Source organism: Macrobrachium nipponense, chromosome 41 (assembly GCF_015104395.2).
Source record: "Macrobrachium nipponense isolate FS-2020 chromosome 41, ASM1510439v2, whole genome shotgun sequence".
Taxonomy (NCBI): Eukaryota; Metazoa; Arthropoda; class Malacostraca; order Decapoda; family Palaemonidae; genus Macrobrachium; species Macrobrachium nipponense.
In genome coordinates this window covers 34,038,416-34,056,707 of record NC_061102.1, presented here as the reverse complement: position 1 = coordinate 34,056,707, position 18,292 = coordinate 34,038,416, and the positions used below count along the sequence as shown (strand labels likewise).

The 18,292-nt window shown below is 42.1% G+C and overlaps 1 protein-coding gene across 4 annotated transcripts in view; it reads right to left on the bottom strand.

Moving 5' to 3' along the window:
• LOC135212664 (endophilin-B1-like) overlaps nt 1-18,292 on the bottom strand; it is a 349,729-nt gene that overhangs the window by 173,255 nt on the left and 158,182 nt on the right. For 3 of the 4 annotated variants that reach the window (XM_064246314.1, XM_064246310.1, XM_064246312.1), the window contains exon 6: nt 11,346-11,384. The exons of the other annotated variant lie outside the window; for it this stretch is intronic. In XM_064246314.1, coding sequence (XP_064102384.1) covers nt 11,346-11,384 — 39 coding nt within the window. The remainder of the gene's footprint in view (nt 1-11,345; nt 11,385-18,292) is intronic. 4 annotated transcript variants of the gene reach the window in all.

The following is an 18,292-nucleotide window of genomic DNA, read 5'->3' as shown; positions in this document are numbered from 1 at the left end:
ACCAGGTCACCCACCTGTTGCAACAGGCCAGCATTGGAGTCCACAGCCGGAGCTGCTGCGGAGGTGGAGGGGAGGCTCTGAATCGGAACCAACGGTTAGCGGAACTGGTGATTCTGCCGGAGTGCGAGACTCTCTCTGGAGGATTTACTCCTCGAGGACTTAGAGCCGGAGCTAGAAGCTTTAGACCCTGGTGCTCCGTGGGATTCCCAGCCGGAGACTTACGGGAGGAGGATGAAGCCGAAGTCGGGGGGGGGTCTTCTTTAGACACGACGACTAAGAGTCTTAGTTCCAAGGTCATCACTTTAGACTTGACCTTAGGTTAACCGAAGCGCCAGGAGGAGAATATATTTCGTCACCCGTAAAGCCTTGGAAGGATGGAGAGGTTGCAGGAGTAGAAGAAACAGTTACGCCAAGGGTGACCCTTGGGTGTCCACCGTACCTACCTCGACCAACAGGTCGTCTATACCTACCATTAGGTTAACAACATAATTCTAGGGTCGCGACATCCGTAGAGATATCCTGGTCCTGATCAGTTATGAGGTAGCCAGCTGTTGTTGGATGAAGGCGATAGTCGATCCGCCTCTACCGGGTCGACGTATCCTGTCGCCTTGCCTCGGGAAGATTAATAATGCCAACCGCTTCTCCAGGATGTAGGGCTGTCCCTTGGCGGCGTTTTTCCCAAAACCGCCGACCCCAGCCCGCAGGGTAGCCAGTGCGGTATCCCTTACTGCCGGAGCCTGGAAGAGAGGGCGAAGTTTAGATTTAAGAATCACTTAAAACTAAAACTTAAAGTATAACTTAAATTAATTGCCTTAAGTTAAAGTAAATGATGAAAACTTAAGCGCTAAAATAGAAGCGGAGCAGCTACTGGAGATGGCACTTACCCCTTCCAAAAGCTGGCTCACCAGATCGTAAACATATGGTACACGTCTCATGGTACCAGACCTGGATGTCCCCGAGCGGAGTCGCGCATGGAGCATGGGACCGGCAAACTTCGTGTCCACAACGGGTCCTGAAGTGTGGCGGAACATCCCGGATGCTCACAGTTGGTGGCCTGTAAGTGGGAAGACACATGAGTATCTTAAAAAAAACATCACTTACAGTCTAAAGGACAGAAGAACTCCGATCATGCCGGAGCTCGGAAAAAAGAAAAAATTTGGGCATAACCCCTCCCTGCATCGCCTGAATAGGCTATAATCCCGAGAGAGATCCGGGTAAGACATGTAAGGGAGGGGGGATGGTTTAAGGTACTTAAGATACTTATAGATAACTTAAACCTAACACACAAGCAAACCGGACTAAGTCCAGTGCGTAGCGGAGTGTAGTAACTCAGCAAAACGGTAAGGTTAGCAGAGACCCACTGTATGCTCCGGTCCACCCTACTGGGTGGACTAACAACTTTCCGCTGGATAACCAGGACTACGATCAGGAAGGAGCCCTAGTAAGGTGGGAAAGAGCGAGAAGACATACAGGCTCAAGCTAGCCCGGAGCGACAAGGTAGCGCGGAGGGTGGGCAAGGCCAGTACCCCCCACTCCGTACCAACCGGCCGGACCGAGAAGCCGGAGAGGTCGAGACCAGTCTGGGTCTGTCCCGACTCCCTAGCCCCTCCGCCTGAGGGGAGAGAGGGAGGCAGGCTCGGGTATGTGGAGCGAGCATGGGCAGACCGACCACCCCCGCCCGACTCTATGGAAGAGCGGGGGGGGAAAGAACAATGACTGGACAGGCGTCTGGCTGGCCCGGTGATCACGAAGTGACCACGAGGCGGTAAGACCAAAAACGACAACTAAGCCTAGGACACCACTGATCAGAGAAATGCTATCGGGAAGCATACTGAACTGAAAAGCGGTAGCAAATAAGCCCACTGGGCCAAACCAACTGATCAGAGAGATGCTATAGGGAAGCAACCGAACTGATGAGCGGTAGTATAGGCTCAAAGAGCCAGGACCTAGGCTAAGCCAGACGCCTAACTAACCTAACAACAATAATAAAATACATAGTATAAATAAATAAATGAAAGAAAGAAAACAATATAGCAGGAGAAAAAATCCAGGAGTGTACGACTAACCCGAAGGCAAGTATCACCACTCAAAAGCTAGTCAGAGGCCGATACTAAGAACCTGGACTAGGGTCTGGATAGAAGAAGCCTACGTAAGGTAAAATACATGCATGCATGACAAACCTGAGTAGACCGTACCCTAAGTAAAGCGGATAATCATATAGAGCGAAGATAAATAAGGGGATGTTCTAGGTATGGGAGACCAAGAACGAACCCATCACGAGGCAGAACCATGCTGCCATGCTTCCGACCCCGAGATCGTATTTATACCTAAAAAACGGCAAATACTGTCTCAGGGCCGGAAAAAAAAACCAAAAAAAAAACTAACCGTAAATACTGAGTACTTAACTTAGCTGCTGCGATAGCCTGACCGCTCCATAATAGAAAATCCAACGAAAGGGCACAAAAAACACAGAGAGGAAAAATATCACAACCGACTCGTGTGCGCTAACTTGAAAGGATGGCCACCAGAAGCGCAGCAGTCGGTCAGCAATGGGATGCAGTAAGTAGTAGTACGAGCTGCCTCACCTCTGTGGGTCGGCTCCCCTCTTGGAGGGGATTTTTGTAGTGGGAGATTTCTATTGGCATTTGGCTCGTGGTAGTGGTCTCACTCGCCTAGTGTTCATACCGACACCCTCCTGGAGGGTGAGCGAGTCAGTTATACTGACCTTTTTCTTTATTTTATTTATTCTCTGGTATGTGTTAGTACATTTACCCAAGAAATAATAGATTAAAGGATATTTCGCGCAGCGACACGAGCTGAGCCCAGAAAAACAAGTAATAACACACATAATGATAAAATAACATAGCAATGTGATAAATGATAATAAATGTTAATAAAATCAATTAAAAAAAGAAAGGAATTTTACTTACCACAACGAAAGATGACGTAGAGGCCAGCAGGGGGAGGGGGGAGGTTAGGGAAAGGGTGGCAGGGAACGATTTGTTCTCTTTTATTTACGTATGTACACTAATAACTACGTAATAAACACAAATGAAATAACATTGCTAAACTAATTTTTTATTATTTTTTTTAATCAGTTCGTAGTTTAGAAATAATGGTGATGCCTTTGAAAGGTTTTTATAGCTTCCTTCTGCTTGATGATCGTGGATATTGTAGAAGGATTTCGACCATACTCGTTTGCCAAATCGACGATACGAACGTCACGTTCATGCTTTGCTATAATTTCATGTTTTGCTTCCATCGAAATAATTTTCTTGGTTTTTTCTTATCACCTGCTTTGTCTTTAGCTTGAAACCCATGGTTAATAATAAAATAGACAAAAATAACACGAAAAATATGCGCAAATACAACGAACTAAACAACGACGTGTTAACATGCAGCACCAACAAACAAACAGACATTACGCCATTTATCGGTAGCCTATACAACTAACACTCATCGCAAAATCGTATCTCAAATATTTCGTTGTATATCAAAGCTTATATTTTCGCAAATTTTCTGTTGTATCTCAAAACATTCGTATATTAGGGCAATCGTATGTCAAGGTTCCAGTGTAATTTGATCAGAGAGAGAGAGAGAGAGAGACGCCTTGGCAACAATGGTCTCCGAGATTGACGTAACGTTTATTTTCTGAACAGATAGGACAGAGAAGTGTTCGTTTCATTAAACGGCCTCTGACTCATGGCAGGAAATGTTTTGTTGATACTAATATATAAGCCTATTTAAAGATACGTTTACTTTAATTAGTCTATATGATACGTAAATAGTAATCAGCTGTTCTTGTAGCCCTCAAGATTTGGCAAAATCACTCCAGGTTGTACATAAAACTTCAAGAATGTAGTGTCACTAGAGGATTACAATAGTTTTTACCTTCAAGAACCAGCATTCTTATATGAAAATAACTCCAGGTTGTACATAAAACTACAGGAAACAACATGTAGTGTAACCAAAGGATTACAAGTAAGGTTTTTATAACTTTTTATTAGTTTAAGACATATTTCCAAGCGTCGTTCCGGCTTACGACGATTTTCGGCTTACGACGCGTCTCAAGAACGGAACCCCCGTCGTAACCCAGGGACTGCCTGTAATCATATTTGGATAATTTTTGGGAAAGATCTGGTGAAAGTTTAATGATTTATCTACATTAATCCCCATAATTTTTATTTGCAGCAAGCAAATCTATACGCTTACCACTCTACTGATCATATTCTCTAACATTAGGTAAGAGGATTGCACTTATCTTGGTGGTACATAAATTTTCTTATCATCACCCTTATGGGAACTTTCTTTGAAAATATTTTCTAAAACCAAAATGGGTTTTTTCATTACAAATCCACCTCTCTATGATAACTTAATTGCGAGTCAGCTCAGTTTCCAAATGAAGAATAATTTCCAGCTTGCCAGCAGTATATTTGAGCTCCAAAGCACCTCTGGGGACAGTAAGTCATTCCCTGTTATTTGGACTTATAACAAAAGGAAAGGGGAAGACAAGCATGCAGTTTTTTGTAAAACTGAGTTTATAATGGCCACTGGTACATATAGTGGTTAGTGTCTTGGAATGCTACTCAAATGTCATGAGTCTGTGACTCGCCCAGGGCAATCAAAAATCACCGGCTATGTATCACGATCAGTTACTACAGCAATGTGGGGTCTGTGATGGGAGGTTGAAGTCAACATATTCTTTGGAAGCTTGAATTTCAAGTCAATGACCCTGTGGGCTTGTTTAACCCTTAAACGCCGCGCTGGTATTTCCGAAAGTGTCTCCCGTATGCCGGCGGCGTTTGGGAGTGAGCAATGAAGCGGAAAGTTTTTTTCAAAAATCAGAGCATGTTTAGTTTTCAAGATTAAGAGTTCATTTTTGGCTCCTTTTTTGTCATTGCCTGAAGTTTAGTATGCAACCATCAGAAATGAAAAAAAAATATAATTATCATATATAATTATTGGAATATATGACAGCACAAAAAAAATTTCATATATAATTGTATACAAATCGCACTGAGCAAAACGGTTAAAAGCTAATGAGTTAATTATTTTTTCATTGTATTGTACACTAAATTGTAATGATTTTGGTATATAACAAATTGTAAAACGATCAAAGCAACACAGAGAAAATATTATCACAATATGATGCATGAATTCACAATGCACGGACGTAAAAAAAAAGTTGTTTTAAAAAATTCACCATAACTTGAAATATTGTGCTATAGACTTCCCGTTTGTTGCAAAATGAATGTAATTGATTGAATATTACTAGACTGTAAGTGCTGGGGCTTACAATTGCAGTTTTCAACTATTTCGGTCGCGTTAAAGTTGACCAAAGGTCAGATTTTATATATTTATCATGATTTATATGAAAATATTTCAAAACTGATAAAAGCTACAACCATGGGTTGTTTTTAGTTGTATTCTTTATGAAATTGCGCACATTTTCATATATAAAACTTTATGTAATAGCTAATATAAAATGGTGCAAAGTTTACGACAATCAGACGAAAGAATTTCTGATTTTTTCGGCAGTTACCGCGCAGACATAAGGAAAAAGTTTTTTAAAAAATTCACCATAAATCAAAATATTGTGCTAGAGACTTCCAATTTATTGCAAAAGGAAGGTAAATAATTGGATATTACTAGAATGTAAGAGTTTTAGCTTACAATTGCGTTTTTTTACCATTTCGGTCGAGTCAAAGTTGACCGAAGGTTGATACTTTGGCACTTATCGTTATTTATATGAAAATATATAAAACTTTATGTAACAGCTAATATAAAACGGTGCAAACATTACGACAATCGGACGAAAGAATTTTTGATTTTTTTGGAAAAGTTACCGCACGGATATAAGGAAAAAGCTTCTTTCAAAAATTCACCATAAATCAAAATATTGTGCTAGAGACCTCCAATTTGTTGCAAAATGAAGGTAAATGATTGAATATTACTAGAATGTAATAGTTTTAGCTTACAATTGCATTTTTCGACCATTTTGGTCGAGTCAAAGTTGACCAAAGGTTGAAATTTTGGCACTATTGTGATTTATATAAAAATATTTCAAAACTGATAAAAGCTACAACCATGGGTTGTTTTTGGTTGTATTTTACATGAAATTGCGCATATTTTCATATATAAAACTTTATGTAACGGCTAATATAAAACAGTGCAAACATTATGACAATCTGATGAAAAAAATTTCTGATTTTTTCGGAAGAGTTGCCACACGGTTGTAAGGAAAAAGTTTTTTTCAAAAATTCACCATAATTCGAAATATTGTGCTAGAGACTTCCAATTTGTTGCAAAATAAAGGTAAATCATTGAATATTACTAGAATGTAAGAGTTTTAGCTTACAATTGCGTTTTTTAATCATTTCAGTCGAGTCAAATTTGATCAAAGGTTGAAAATTTTGCACTTATAGTTATTTATAAGAAAATATTTCAAAACTGATAAAAGCTACAACCATGGGTTGTTTTAGCTGTATTCTACATGAAATTGCACATATTTTCATATATACAACTTTATGTAATGGCTAATATAAAACGGTGCAAACATTACGACAATCGGACGAAAACATTTCTGATTTTTTCGGAAAAGTTACCGCACGGACGTAAGGAAAAAGTTTTTTTAAAAAATTCACCATGAACCAAAATATTGTGCTAGAGACTTCCAATCTGTTGCAAAGTGAAGGTATATGATTGAATATTATTAGAATATAAGAGTTTTAGTTTACAATTGCGTTTTTCGACCATTTCGGTAGAGTCAAATTTGACCAAAGGTTGAAATTTTGGCACTTATCGTTATTTATATGAAAATATTTCAAAACTGATAAAAGCTACAACCATGGGTTGTTTTTTGTTCTATTCTACATGAAATTGCACACATTTTCATATGTAAAACTCTATGTAATGGCTAATTTAAAATGGTGCAAAAATTACTTCAAAGTGACGAAATAATTTCTGAGATGTGTCGCTGATGCTTTTTAGTGCAAGAAAGAAATAAATTTGCGCATGCGCGCCTGGGTAACGCTTGTAAACAAACAACAGCTTGATCTGTGAACTCCAGGAATCCCTCAAGGTGCGTGATTCAAAAGTTTTTGCCAAGTAGGCCTATAACTATTTTTTCGCGAATTTAAAAAAAACTTTTTTGCGTTGACATATCATACATCAATTAAGCACCCAACAGACAATTTTTGTCGACGTTTAATACATCCAATAGGCGTTTAAGGGTTAATATAAATAGGTTTCATCTAGTACTGAATAAAATAAAAAAAGTACTACGTAAATCTAAAAAAAAATTTAAAATTTGTATTTACAGTATTCTTATTATCTATTTAAGTGAGAGGGCTCTTGCTACTGAGCTAACCTACAACAAATCAAACAGACAAGCTGATCAGGTACTTTACAGAATATATGAATATATAAAGTGTTTTGTTTGAAACATGAAAAACCAGTGATTTGAAGTTTCAGCATAACCTATTTCATAACACTTATCAAAAAAAATAACACAAGTGCATTACAAGACATCCATTTATTTATAAATATTATTATTATTGCAATGTTAGTAAGAATCTCAAGTTCATTCCCAATGCGAGAAGAAATTTATTTCTATTATACACAGTTTGTGTGTTGATTATTTCCTTCATATTCACTCAGAAGGGATAATTCGATTAAAATGTTACCAACTGGGTCAACTGGTAGGATGGAACTTGGTAAAACTTGCTGGAATGCTGATAAAACCTGCCCAGGTAATGCCTCAGGTACAAAAGTCTTAGAATATGACTCCTTTTATGGCCTTTTTAGGTCATTTGATTTGATTTATGTTGATTACGTCTATCCACAACAGTACAAAGAAAATGTGAACATAGCGGCCGTTCAAGAACAAGTGTAACCTACATGAGTATGGAACTGCTGCAAGAACACAAACACAGGTCCGACCATTTAATGACAAGCACATTCACTGATGTGAGTTTGGCTAATTAAATTACTTCATGATGAGTGAATAGAAAGGAGTGGTTAGAAAGCCAGACACAGGGATGACTTTTTCTGCCACCAGGGGCCCTTTCCAGATGTACACCTTACTAGATGAAAACTTCTTCCAAAGGTGCCTAGAAAGTGAGCTGAAGAACATTTAGAATACTTTAAAGTAACAGATTTCTGATTAAATAAACATGGTAAAAGGTTTTATCCTCAATAACCCATAGTACACTTGCCTAGGTACAGAACAAAGTGCAAGGCTTTTACACAAGAAAATCAATGTCTATTGTCATTGTTTCTACAATCAGAGGTTGATGTGAATTGTCCTTGGGTCCCCTTGTAAATCTGCTGTAGTATACTAGGCTTGTGCTAACCAAATGAAAATATTGGTTACCCATGGTTTCTGACTTCTTTTTCAACAAATGTGACTTCTTTTTCAACAATGTTTCTCTCTACCATCTCTTCTCACAAGCATGAGTCCCAAGTCCTTCCTGCAACTGCTATTCCTTCAGAAATTATGGGAAGGTAATTTTTGGGGACCTGGTGTTTAGGCAGCATATATTAACATAAGAAAAAGCATTTATAAATTATGTACCATACTCTACATCTCTCCCTTTGATCAAAGCATTTTTTGATAATCTCCGGTGCTAATCTTATATAAGCACTCTTCCTTTACTACTCTGCTTTTCATTTCACTATTCAGTCCATATTCTAGACAGCATCCATTATTAATGAATAATCTTTCACATCTATTCAATTATGTTTTCATTTTTCCATGATCATTGTCCTTATCTAGTTTTTTACTTTTGCTATAATCAACACATCCAATAGCTCCACATCGAATAGCTTCTTTTGCTGCAGAACTGGAAATTCTACATAATGCATCCTACTTGTCTATGCCTATCCAGCCATGTTAACCACAAACAAATGAAACTAGTCTTCCTTATGTTACTAGCTCATAAAATGGATTTCCTTCATTTTTAGCCGCTGTACTAAGGTACTTCTTTTACATATATCACAAGTATTGTAACAGCTTATTTTAAATGTGTCCTGATTACTTAAGCCTATTAATAAAATTACCCAAAAGGAAGCATCAGCATCTAGAGCTTTAGGAACATATGATCATTCTAACGCAGTTACTTCAATAATACATATCTCATGAGCTCCTGACTACTAAAGCCAATCCATGAAATACTATTGGAAGGCAGCATCAACATCTAAAGACTGAGAACATACGGAACTTTTCTTAATATATGAGTGATGAAGAGAGAAGCAATATGAAAATGAGAACAAAATAGTATTCATCTAGCATAATCAGTTAAAAATGAACCTTCGGAAATGCAGTCATACAAAGAGATCATACATCATTTTTGGAAAAAGGACAAACTAAAACTTAAATAGGTAACTGACTAGTACAAAGTTACCTTATGACCCTACTGAAGCCCTAATATGGGCGTACATCAATTGTAAATAAGTTTAACAGACACTTAAGTAACTTCCTAAACTCCCACTGAGATGACCTAGAATATTAGTTTTTCAAGGAGTATACAAAAACTGGAAAACAAAGTTAAATTGAAATGGGATAGCCAGGTAGAAAGAGACCAAGGAAATGGAGGAGATGCCAAAAAGCCTAGTGAAAAAAAATTATACTAGTCTTTACCTCTACTCTACAGACTTCTTCTAAGGGCCTTCCTGACTATTTTAATATACTACGTTTAAATGGTTACACCTCTTCTGGGGTGTAACTGATTCCACAGCCTAACTAAGCATCAATTAATATTGATACCACAGTCTAACAGTGCACATGGGAAGGGGGATCAGCCATGACTATGTACGTACATATCTAGTTCTATGGCTCAGACCGTTATGTCAGGTGGATTCAAACCTCCATCATAAGACATAGGTTCATAACTCAGGACATCACTTTTTTCTCTATCTAAGGAATCAGCTGCAAAAGTAAAAGAAGCCAAGGTCCATGATCTAGATACTAGGGATAAATAAGTCTTCAATCACTTATTTCCTACCTGTTCCTCCCAACAAGCTACAAGTGCAACTCTTTGATGAACATGAATCTAAAGGTTTTTTTTTCATTCCACACAAAATCAAGCAACACTGAACAATTTGTAATATTCTCACAGAATACAATAGTGGACACAATCTGCTTTGATACACTAGAATTTTCACATAAGAAAAAGTAAAATTATCACATCAAAAACTTTCAATAAGGGAGAACTCGTCTCACAGATTGTCCTGGTTCATGAATAAAATAGATATTTCCTAACAACATCACCTGATGAGAAATAAAGACAACAACAACAATGCAGCTTTCCCATTCCACATACAGGCAAACTATTTTATTTTTCTTAAACTGAAAATGTTTATCAACAACCGTGTTTTTTAACTAACTATGACAGATATGCATGAATATGATGGACAGAAAATCAGGAAAACTGTTTCACTTACGTAGTATGTATAAACAGATGCCTTGTCATTATGAGATAGCTGAATATTTCATTATTTTATATTGATTTTTGTAAAACCAAAAATAATTTCTAAGCATGGCAACTCTTTAAATGATTAGGTGAAACAGTTCTACTGCTACTGCTGAAACTAATCAAGCACCAAAAGGGATTCAAAATGCGTGCAAAGCCAAATCATGAATGATCTTCAAGATGAACAATTTTCTTTGCAAATGCAATACTGTAGTATCCTACAATGAAATAATAAGCTATATGGGACACTGCATCCACCAAAACATCCTTGTCAGACTAGCTACAGTAATAACGTACATCATGAAGCAATTTCCCCATTAAGGCTATTTACACAACATGAAAACTTTCTCAGAAGCAGTCCCCGGTTATTGGCGGACTCGGTTAATGGCGATCAGGTTTTATGCTGCTTGTCCAGCGCCATAACATGCTGAGTTTAGGTTATCAGCACCTAATAGAGCTATGGTGCCATAACATATCTTACAGTGGTGCCATTAACCAGCTATCAGTGCCATTAACCAGCTATCAGCACCATTACCCGGCTATCAGTGCCATTTAACTGGCTATCGGTGCCATTAACCAGTTCTCAGCGTCATTAATTGCTGAGTTTCAGTTAATGGCAATTTTCCCTTATCAGCACCCCGCCGATAATTAACCGGAGACTGCTTGTACTTCAATATAGTATTTTTTATTTTAAAATAAAGTACAAACAAATCATGGATACTACCACAGTGTTTTAAATTCCCAGGTAACTGCTAAATACTAATAGCTATGCAAACAAAATAATTCCAAACTATAAAAAAAAAAATCACTACACTAAATTCTACTTGGAAGGTAGCCATAAATATAGAGATAACTATAACTGTGTATATTTACCTGTGCTACCAAAACTTTGGGATCCACAGCATCCTTTTGCTTGTAACAAAAAATATTTCAGGAATAATATACAAAATTTTAAATCAAAAATGTTCCATAAATACAAACATCTTATTTTACTTGCACTATTCTCTCAATACAGTGATGTGTTAACCAAGATTTTAGTTGACCACTAAATAAAAACTTTTGTTAATAACAAACACAACACTTACATTTCATTTGTTGAAATGTTCACATAGATAAACCTAGAAGGAGGAAACCTTGGTCTTGCTCAGTGCCTGGTGCCAACTATCAAAGTTCGTCAAACTTCATTTGTCTTGCTCACCACCAAACTTAATTTTCAACTTCACAACCTCCAGTGCAATGCATTAGGTCTGCTGACATATTGAAAAGGATTGACTTCCATGTAGACCCAAACTAAATAAATCCCCCAATATCACCCACTGCCTCTCATATCACTCAACAGGTACCAGCCAATTCAGAAAGATAAAATGTTATTGTTATTATACAATTAAGTTTGTTCATACTTACCTGGCAGATATATATATAGCTGTATTTTCTGACGTCCGACAGAAATTTCAAAACTCGCGGCACACGCAGTGGGCGGGCCAGGTGGTAGTACCCATTCCCGCCGCTGGAGGCGGATATCAGGAACCATTCCCATTTCTATTCATATTTTTTATTAATGTCTCTGTCTCCTGAGGGGAGGAGGGCGGGCACTTTAATTATATATATCTGCCAGGTAAGTATGAACAAACTTAATTGTATAATAACAATAACATTTTGTTCATGCCACTTACCTGACAGATATATACATATATAGCTGAATCCCACCTTCGGATGGTGGGAAGAGACAGAATAGGATTTTTTTAGGAAACTTAAATTAAGTAGATGATATACATCTTGGTTCCTTACCTGTTTGCAAAGTAGACTATGTGATTACTGTCACGTAAGGCTGCTTTTGCTTAACACAGAGTTGCCAGCCAGGTGGAGACCTGTAGTGCTGGTGCGCTCTAGATGATCTGTCAACGGGTGCGAGACCTCAGCGTGACAAGACCATCGAGGCCATACAAATGAGGGCAACGAAGCAACTGACCACCACCTGACCAACTATTCACAAAAACCCCTTAAAACTAACTAAAGGATGGGAGATCTTCACATAAGACTCACCACAACCTAAAACACCACAACCTAACTTAAACCTAACTAAGGGATAGGGAAAGAGCTACTTCCGGACCCCAATACTGTGTCCGCAGAAACGTATGGCCCCAGTGCATTACAATCGTCATAAATCGTTCTCACATCCCTTAGGTAATGTGAGGCGAAGACGGAGTTACTCCTCCAAAAGGTGCAATCAAGGATGTCCTTGATTGACATGTTCTTTTGGAAGGCAAGAGAGGTAGCGACGGCTCGAACTTCGTGCGCTTTTACTCGGAAGAGGCTCAAATCAGTCTTCTGGAAAGATGAATGAACCTCCCGAATGATGTCCCTTAGAAAGAAAGCAACAGCATTCTTCGATAAAGGTAACTCTGGTCTCTTCACAGAGCACCAGAGATTACCTGAGGGACCTCTTACCTCTTTCGTTCTATGCACGTAGAACTTGAGAGCCCTGACCGGGCACAGGACTCTCTCTGGTTCTTGGCCCACCAGACTTGACATACCCTTGATCTCGAAAGTCTTCGGCCAAGGGTTCGAAGGATTTTCATTCTTCGCCAAGAAAGTTGGGTTCAACGAGCAGACAGCATTGTCCCCTTTGAATCCCATTAACTTGCTAAACGCTTGAATTTCACTAACTCTCTTAGCCGTCGCAAGAGAAGTTAGGAAAAGAGCTTTCCTTTTCAGGTTTCGAAGAGACGCTGCCTGAAGCGGTTCGAAAGTGCTCGACATAAGGAATTTAAGGACTACATCAGGTTCCATGAAGGAGGTCTCATTTGAGGAACCTTCAGGTCTCGAAAGACTTTAAAAGGTCATGAATGTCCTTGTTGTCAGACAGGTCGAGGCCTCTGTGCCTAAAAACCGCTGACAACATGCTTTTATATCCCTTGATGGTAGGGACCGCTAATTTCTGCACATTCCTGAGAAAGAGCAGAAAATCAGCTATCTGGTTCACAGAGGTCGAGGAAGAGGAAACTCCCTCCTTTTTACACCATGCCCTGAAGGAAGCCCACTTCGATTGGTAAACAGCTCTTGTAGAAGCACGTCTCGCATGTGCGATTGCTCTCGCAGCTGCTTTCGAAAAACCTCTCGCTCTGGCCAACTTTTCGATAGTCTGAACGCAGTCAGACCCAGAGCGGAGAGGTTTTGGTGAAACCTTTCGAAGTGAGGCTGTTTGAGTAGATCTTTCCTCCAGGGCAATGTCCTTGGAAAGTCTACAAGGAAAGACATGACCTCTGTGAACCATTCTCTCGCTGGCCACATCGGAGCGATCAGGGTTAACCTCGTCCCTTCCGAGGCCGCAAACTTCCTCATGACTTCCCCCAGAATCTTGAATGGTGGGAAGGCGTATAAGTCTAGGCCCGTCCAATTCCAAAAGCAAAGCGTCTACCGCGATCGCTTCTGGATCCAGGACCGGGAGCAGTAAGAGGAAGTCTCTTGGTCCTTGACGTTGCGAATAAGTCGACCAGTGGACGTCCCCACAACGTCCACAGGTCTCGACAAACGTCTTCGTTCAAGGTCCATTCCGTCGGTAGGACTTGGTCCCGACGACTGAGAAGGTCTGCCCTGACGTTTTGCACTCCTGCAATGAATCTCGTCAGGATAGTCACCTTTTTTCTCTTTGCCCACAGCAGAATCTCTCTCGCTAGGGAAAACAACGTTCTGGAGTGTGTTCCTCCTGGTTTTTTAAATAAGCGAGTGCTGTGGTATTGTCCGAGTTTATCTGAACAATCTTGTTCTCCAAACTCTTTTCAAAGAACTGCAGGGACAGAAATACTGCTGCCAGTTCTTGACATTTATATGCCAGGCTACCTGTTCCCCTCTCCAGGAGCCTGACACTACCTTCCTTCCCCCTAGTGTTGCTCACCCATCCTGTGATGGAAGCGTCTGAAAACAACACTAGGTCGGGGCTCAGAAGACTTAGGGACACGCCCTCTTGAAGCTTCTGAGGGTCCAACCACCATCTGAGGTGGTTCTTGATCGGAAGCGATATTCTCAATATGGCATTGAGATCGTCCTTGCCTTTCCACTCGTCCGCCGCAAGGAAAAATTGGAGAGGCCTGATGTGCAGTCTTCCCAAGGAAACAAACCTTTCTAGCGAGGAAATGGTCCCCAGCAGACTCATCCATTCCCTCGCCGAGCAAGTCTCTTTCCTTAGAAAGGCTGAGATCTTTTCTAAGCCTAGCCGCTGACGTTCCTGGGACGGAAACGCTCGAAAAGCCACTGAATCCATCTGAATCCCCAGATACACGATGGACTGTGTTGGGGCAGATGCGACTTTTCGAGGTTGACCAGAAGTCCCAGGGACTTCGCTAAGGCTAAAGTGAACTGCAAGTCCTTCAGACACTTCTCTCTCGACGACGCTTTGATCAGCCAGTCGTCGAGGTACAGGGAAACTCTTATTCCCGAAGAGTGTAGCCACCTCGCTACGTTCTTCATTACTACTGTGAACACCATCGGAGCCGTGGTCAGTCCGAAGCACATAGCTCTGAACTGCCATACTTTGTTGTCTAAGACAAACCTTAGATACTTTCTTGAAAGAGGGTGGATCGGGATGTGAAAGTACGCGTCCTGCAAGTCTAAGGACACCATCCAAGTCGCCCGGCTCAATGCTCCCAGAACAGAATGAGGCGTCTCCATCGTGCAATTTGTTCTTTTCCACGAAAAGATTGAGCCTGCTTACATCTAGAACCGGACGCCAACCTGACGACTGCTTCGGTACTAGGAAGATTCTGTTGTAAAAACCTGGAGACCCCAGGTCCGCGACTTGTTCCACCGCTCTTTTGTCGATCATCTGCTGAAGGAGATCGAACAATACTTTCTTCTTTTCTCCCTGATAGGATGGAGAAAGGTCTCTGGGAGTCGTAGAAAGAGGAGGAAGATCTAAAAAGGGATCTTGTACCCCTGCTCCACGATCTTGAGGGACCAAGAGTCCGTGTCTCTCTCTCTCCACGCTCCCGCAGCAAAAACTTCAGTCTGGCTCCGACTGGTGTCTGAAGGACATGCTTCTCACTTGGAAGGCTTTGGCTTAAAGGAAGCTCTTCCTCGTGAAACCCTCTCCCTCGAGGAGCTGCTCTCGAGGGGGGAGCCCCACGAAAGGGGCTTAACTTTCTTCGGCGGTCGAACCGCAGCTGAAGAGTTGAAGGTACGGCTGACCGTCTGGTAGACTGGGCCAAAAGGTCCTGAGTTGCCTTCTCTTGTAAGCTGTTCGTCAGGTCCTTTACTAAAGTCTGGGGGAAGAGATGGTTCGAAAGAGGCGAAAACAGCAAATCCGCTTTCTGAGCTGGAGTCACCGAACGAGCTGTGAAGTTGCACAGCAAAGCTCTCTTTTTTAATAAAGCCGTTCCAAAATGAGATACGAGCTCCTCCGAACCATCCCTGACGGCTTTGTCCATACATGCTAACACGCTGGACAGCTCCCCCAGACTGAGAGATTCTGGGCTTCTCGCTTGCAGATCCAGAACTCCCAAACACCAGTCAAGGAAGTTGAACACTTCCAGCATCCTGAGCAGACCCTTCAAATGATGGTCAGTCTCCGAAGCGGTCCAGGTTACCTTAGCAGAGGGTAAAAGCGACCTCCTCTGCAAATCCACAAGGCTGGAGAAATCTCCTTGAGCCGAAGAAGGGATACGAACTCCCACTTCATCTTTGGTTCTATACCAAATGCCCCCTTTTCCACTAAGTCTAGTTGGAGGCAAGGCGAAGGTCGTCTTGCCTTGATCTCTCCTTCGTACCATCCAATCTTGGAGCTTCTTAAAGGCGGCACGTTTCGTGGAGAGAGAAGTTTTCATCTCTACAAACTCCGGGGTTTTTCCAGTTTTAGATGAAGAAAACTGCGAAGGAGGAGACTTGGGAGCTGCGGGCTGAAATTTGTCTTCAAAAGAAGAACGCAAGAGTCGTACGAGGACTTTATAGTCCGAGATTGACGGGGCTGCAGCAGGTTCCTCTTCAACCGATTCAGCCGAACTACTAAGCTCTCCTTCTTCTCTAAACGGAAGAGGAGACCGTCTGTCAGGAGAGGGCGTCCTAATATCAGGTCTTGGCTTGATCAAAGGACCCCTATCCTTGCTAGAGGCAGCCTTATTTCGGCTGTCTTCTTTATGACGCTTACTACCCGATGAAGGTAAAGCGTCCTGACGAGGACGAGCGTCCTGACGAGGACGAGCGTCCTCAGCGCCGTCCGCAGCAGTCTCATCTGCCCGAGAAGCGTCCTTACGTTTCTTTTCCGCTGGCATACGTGTCTGTGTGCGTAAACTAGCGTCTGGGGGTACGACTTCTTGTTCAGAATCCCCAAAAACGTCTTGAAAGGCGTCTGAACGTCCTGGCGAGCTTCCTTCCAAGCTTCCTGCCGAGCGTCCTGGTGAGCGTCCTGCCGAGCGTCCTGTCTAGCGTCCTGGCGAGCGTCCCTGACGAACGTCCTGCCTAGCGTCCTGCCAAGCGTCCTGACAAACGTCCTGCCTAGCGTCCTGCCAAGCGTCCTGACGAGTGTCTTGACAAGCGTCCTGACGAGCGTCCTGCCGAACGTCCTGCCGAACGTCCTCGTACAGAGCGTCCTCCTCAAAAGCGTCCTGACGTAACGTCCTTCTAGAGGACGAACGAGATCGGCGAATCGCCGAAGGAGAAGCGATTGGCGAACGAGACGAAGTAGGTGAAGGAGAAGGAGACTGCTTAGTCCTCTTGACAGGCAGTCTAAGGTCCTTCCTCCGCTTAGGCTCGACTGCTGCTGGGCGAGTCCTCTGAGCCATAAGCGAGGATAGCTGGTCCTGAAGGGACAAAAGAATGTTCTTCGTCGGGGAAGAATGAACAGAGGAAGCAGGATGATCCTGTGAGAAGACGAGGGGCGAGGGGACGCCTCCTCCTTCCTCACAGGTACAGCTACCTGCTTCTCAGGTATACGCGCCTGTGCACGCAACCCAGCGTCCTCATCGGAGGAGATCCTACCTCTTTTCTGAGGCGGAAACGCGTCATACGCGTCCTCCGACGAAAGTGGCGAAAGAGGACGTGAAGCGTCCTCCGCACGAAACGTCCTTTTCAAAGGACGAGAGTCTCTCCGAGCGCTCCACCCCTTGCGCGGGGAGGACGCTTCGGAGGACGAAAAGCACTCTTTCAGGACGCGCGCTCGTGCGTGCTCCTTGGCAGCCTGGGTCTTTGCTACAGGGCCTGCCAAAGGGACGCCAGATCGGTGGGAAGCCCCCGTAACCCTCTTGCGGCTTTCGACATACCTACTCCCTGGGTCTTGGGAGTCTGATAGAGGTCTAGGCCTAGAGGCATTATGGGGCCGATCTGACGCCCCCTCCACAACACTGGGGGCACGATCACACACTTGCACCGAGCCAGTTTCTAAGGCTTTCACTTTGGTCTCCAGAGTGCGAAGAGACACCAAAATCAGAGAGAGAGCATTCGCTTCTCCCGACACAGAATCAGAGCCCGAAGGCAACACAGGTTTAGGGGTTGTAAACACTACAGGTGTTAATGCAGGAGAGATGTTAGCCTTACCTTTGGTAGAACCACTCCTGGAGGAAGACCTCCTGATCCTATCGCGCTCCAATTTAAGGCGATAGGACTCATATACTCTCCAATCATCATCGGTCAATTTCTCACATTCATTGCACCGATTATCAATCAAACAATTAAGCCCCCTACAACTCATACATACTGTGTGGGGGTCTACCGATGCTTTCGGTAGCCTCACCTTACAATCAGCCCTCACACACACTCTGAAACTCACAACACTTGATCCAGACATATCTTATATAGAAAAGTCAATCCAAAATCAAAAAACGGTCCACTAT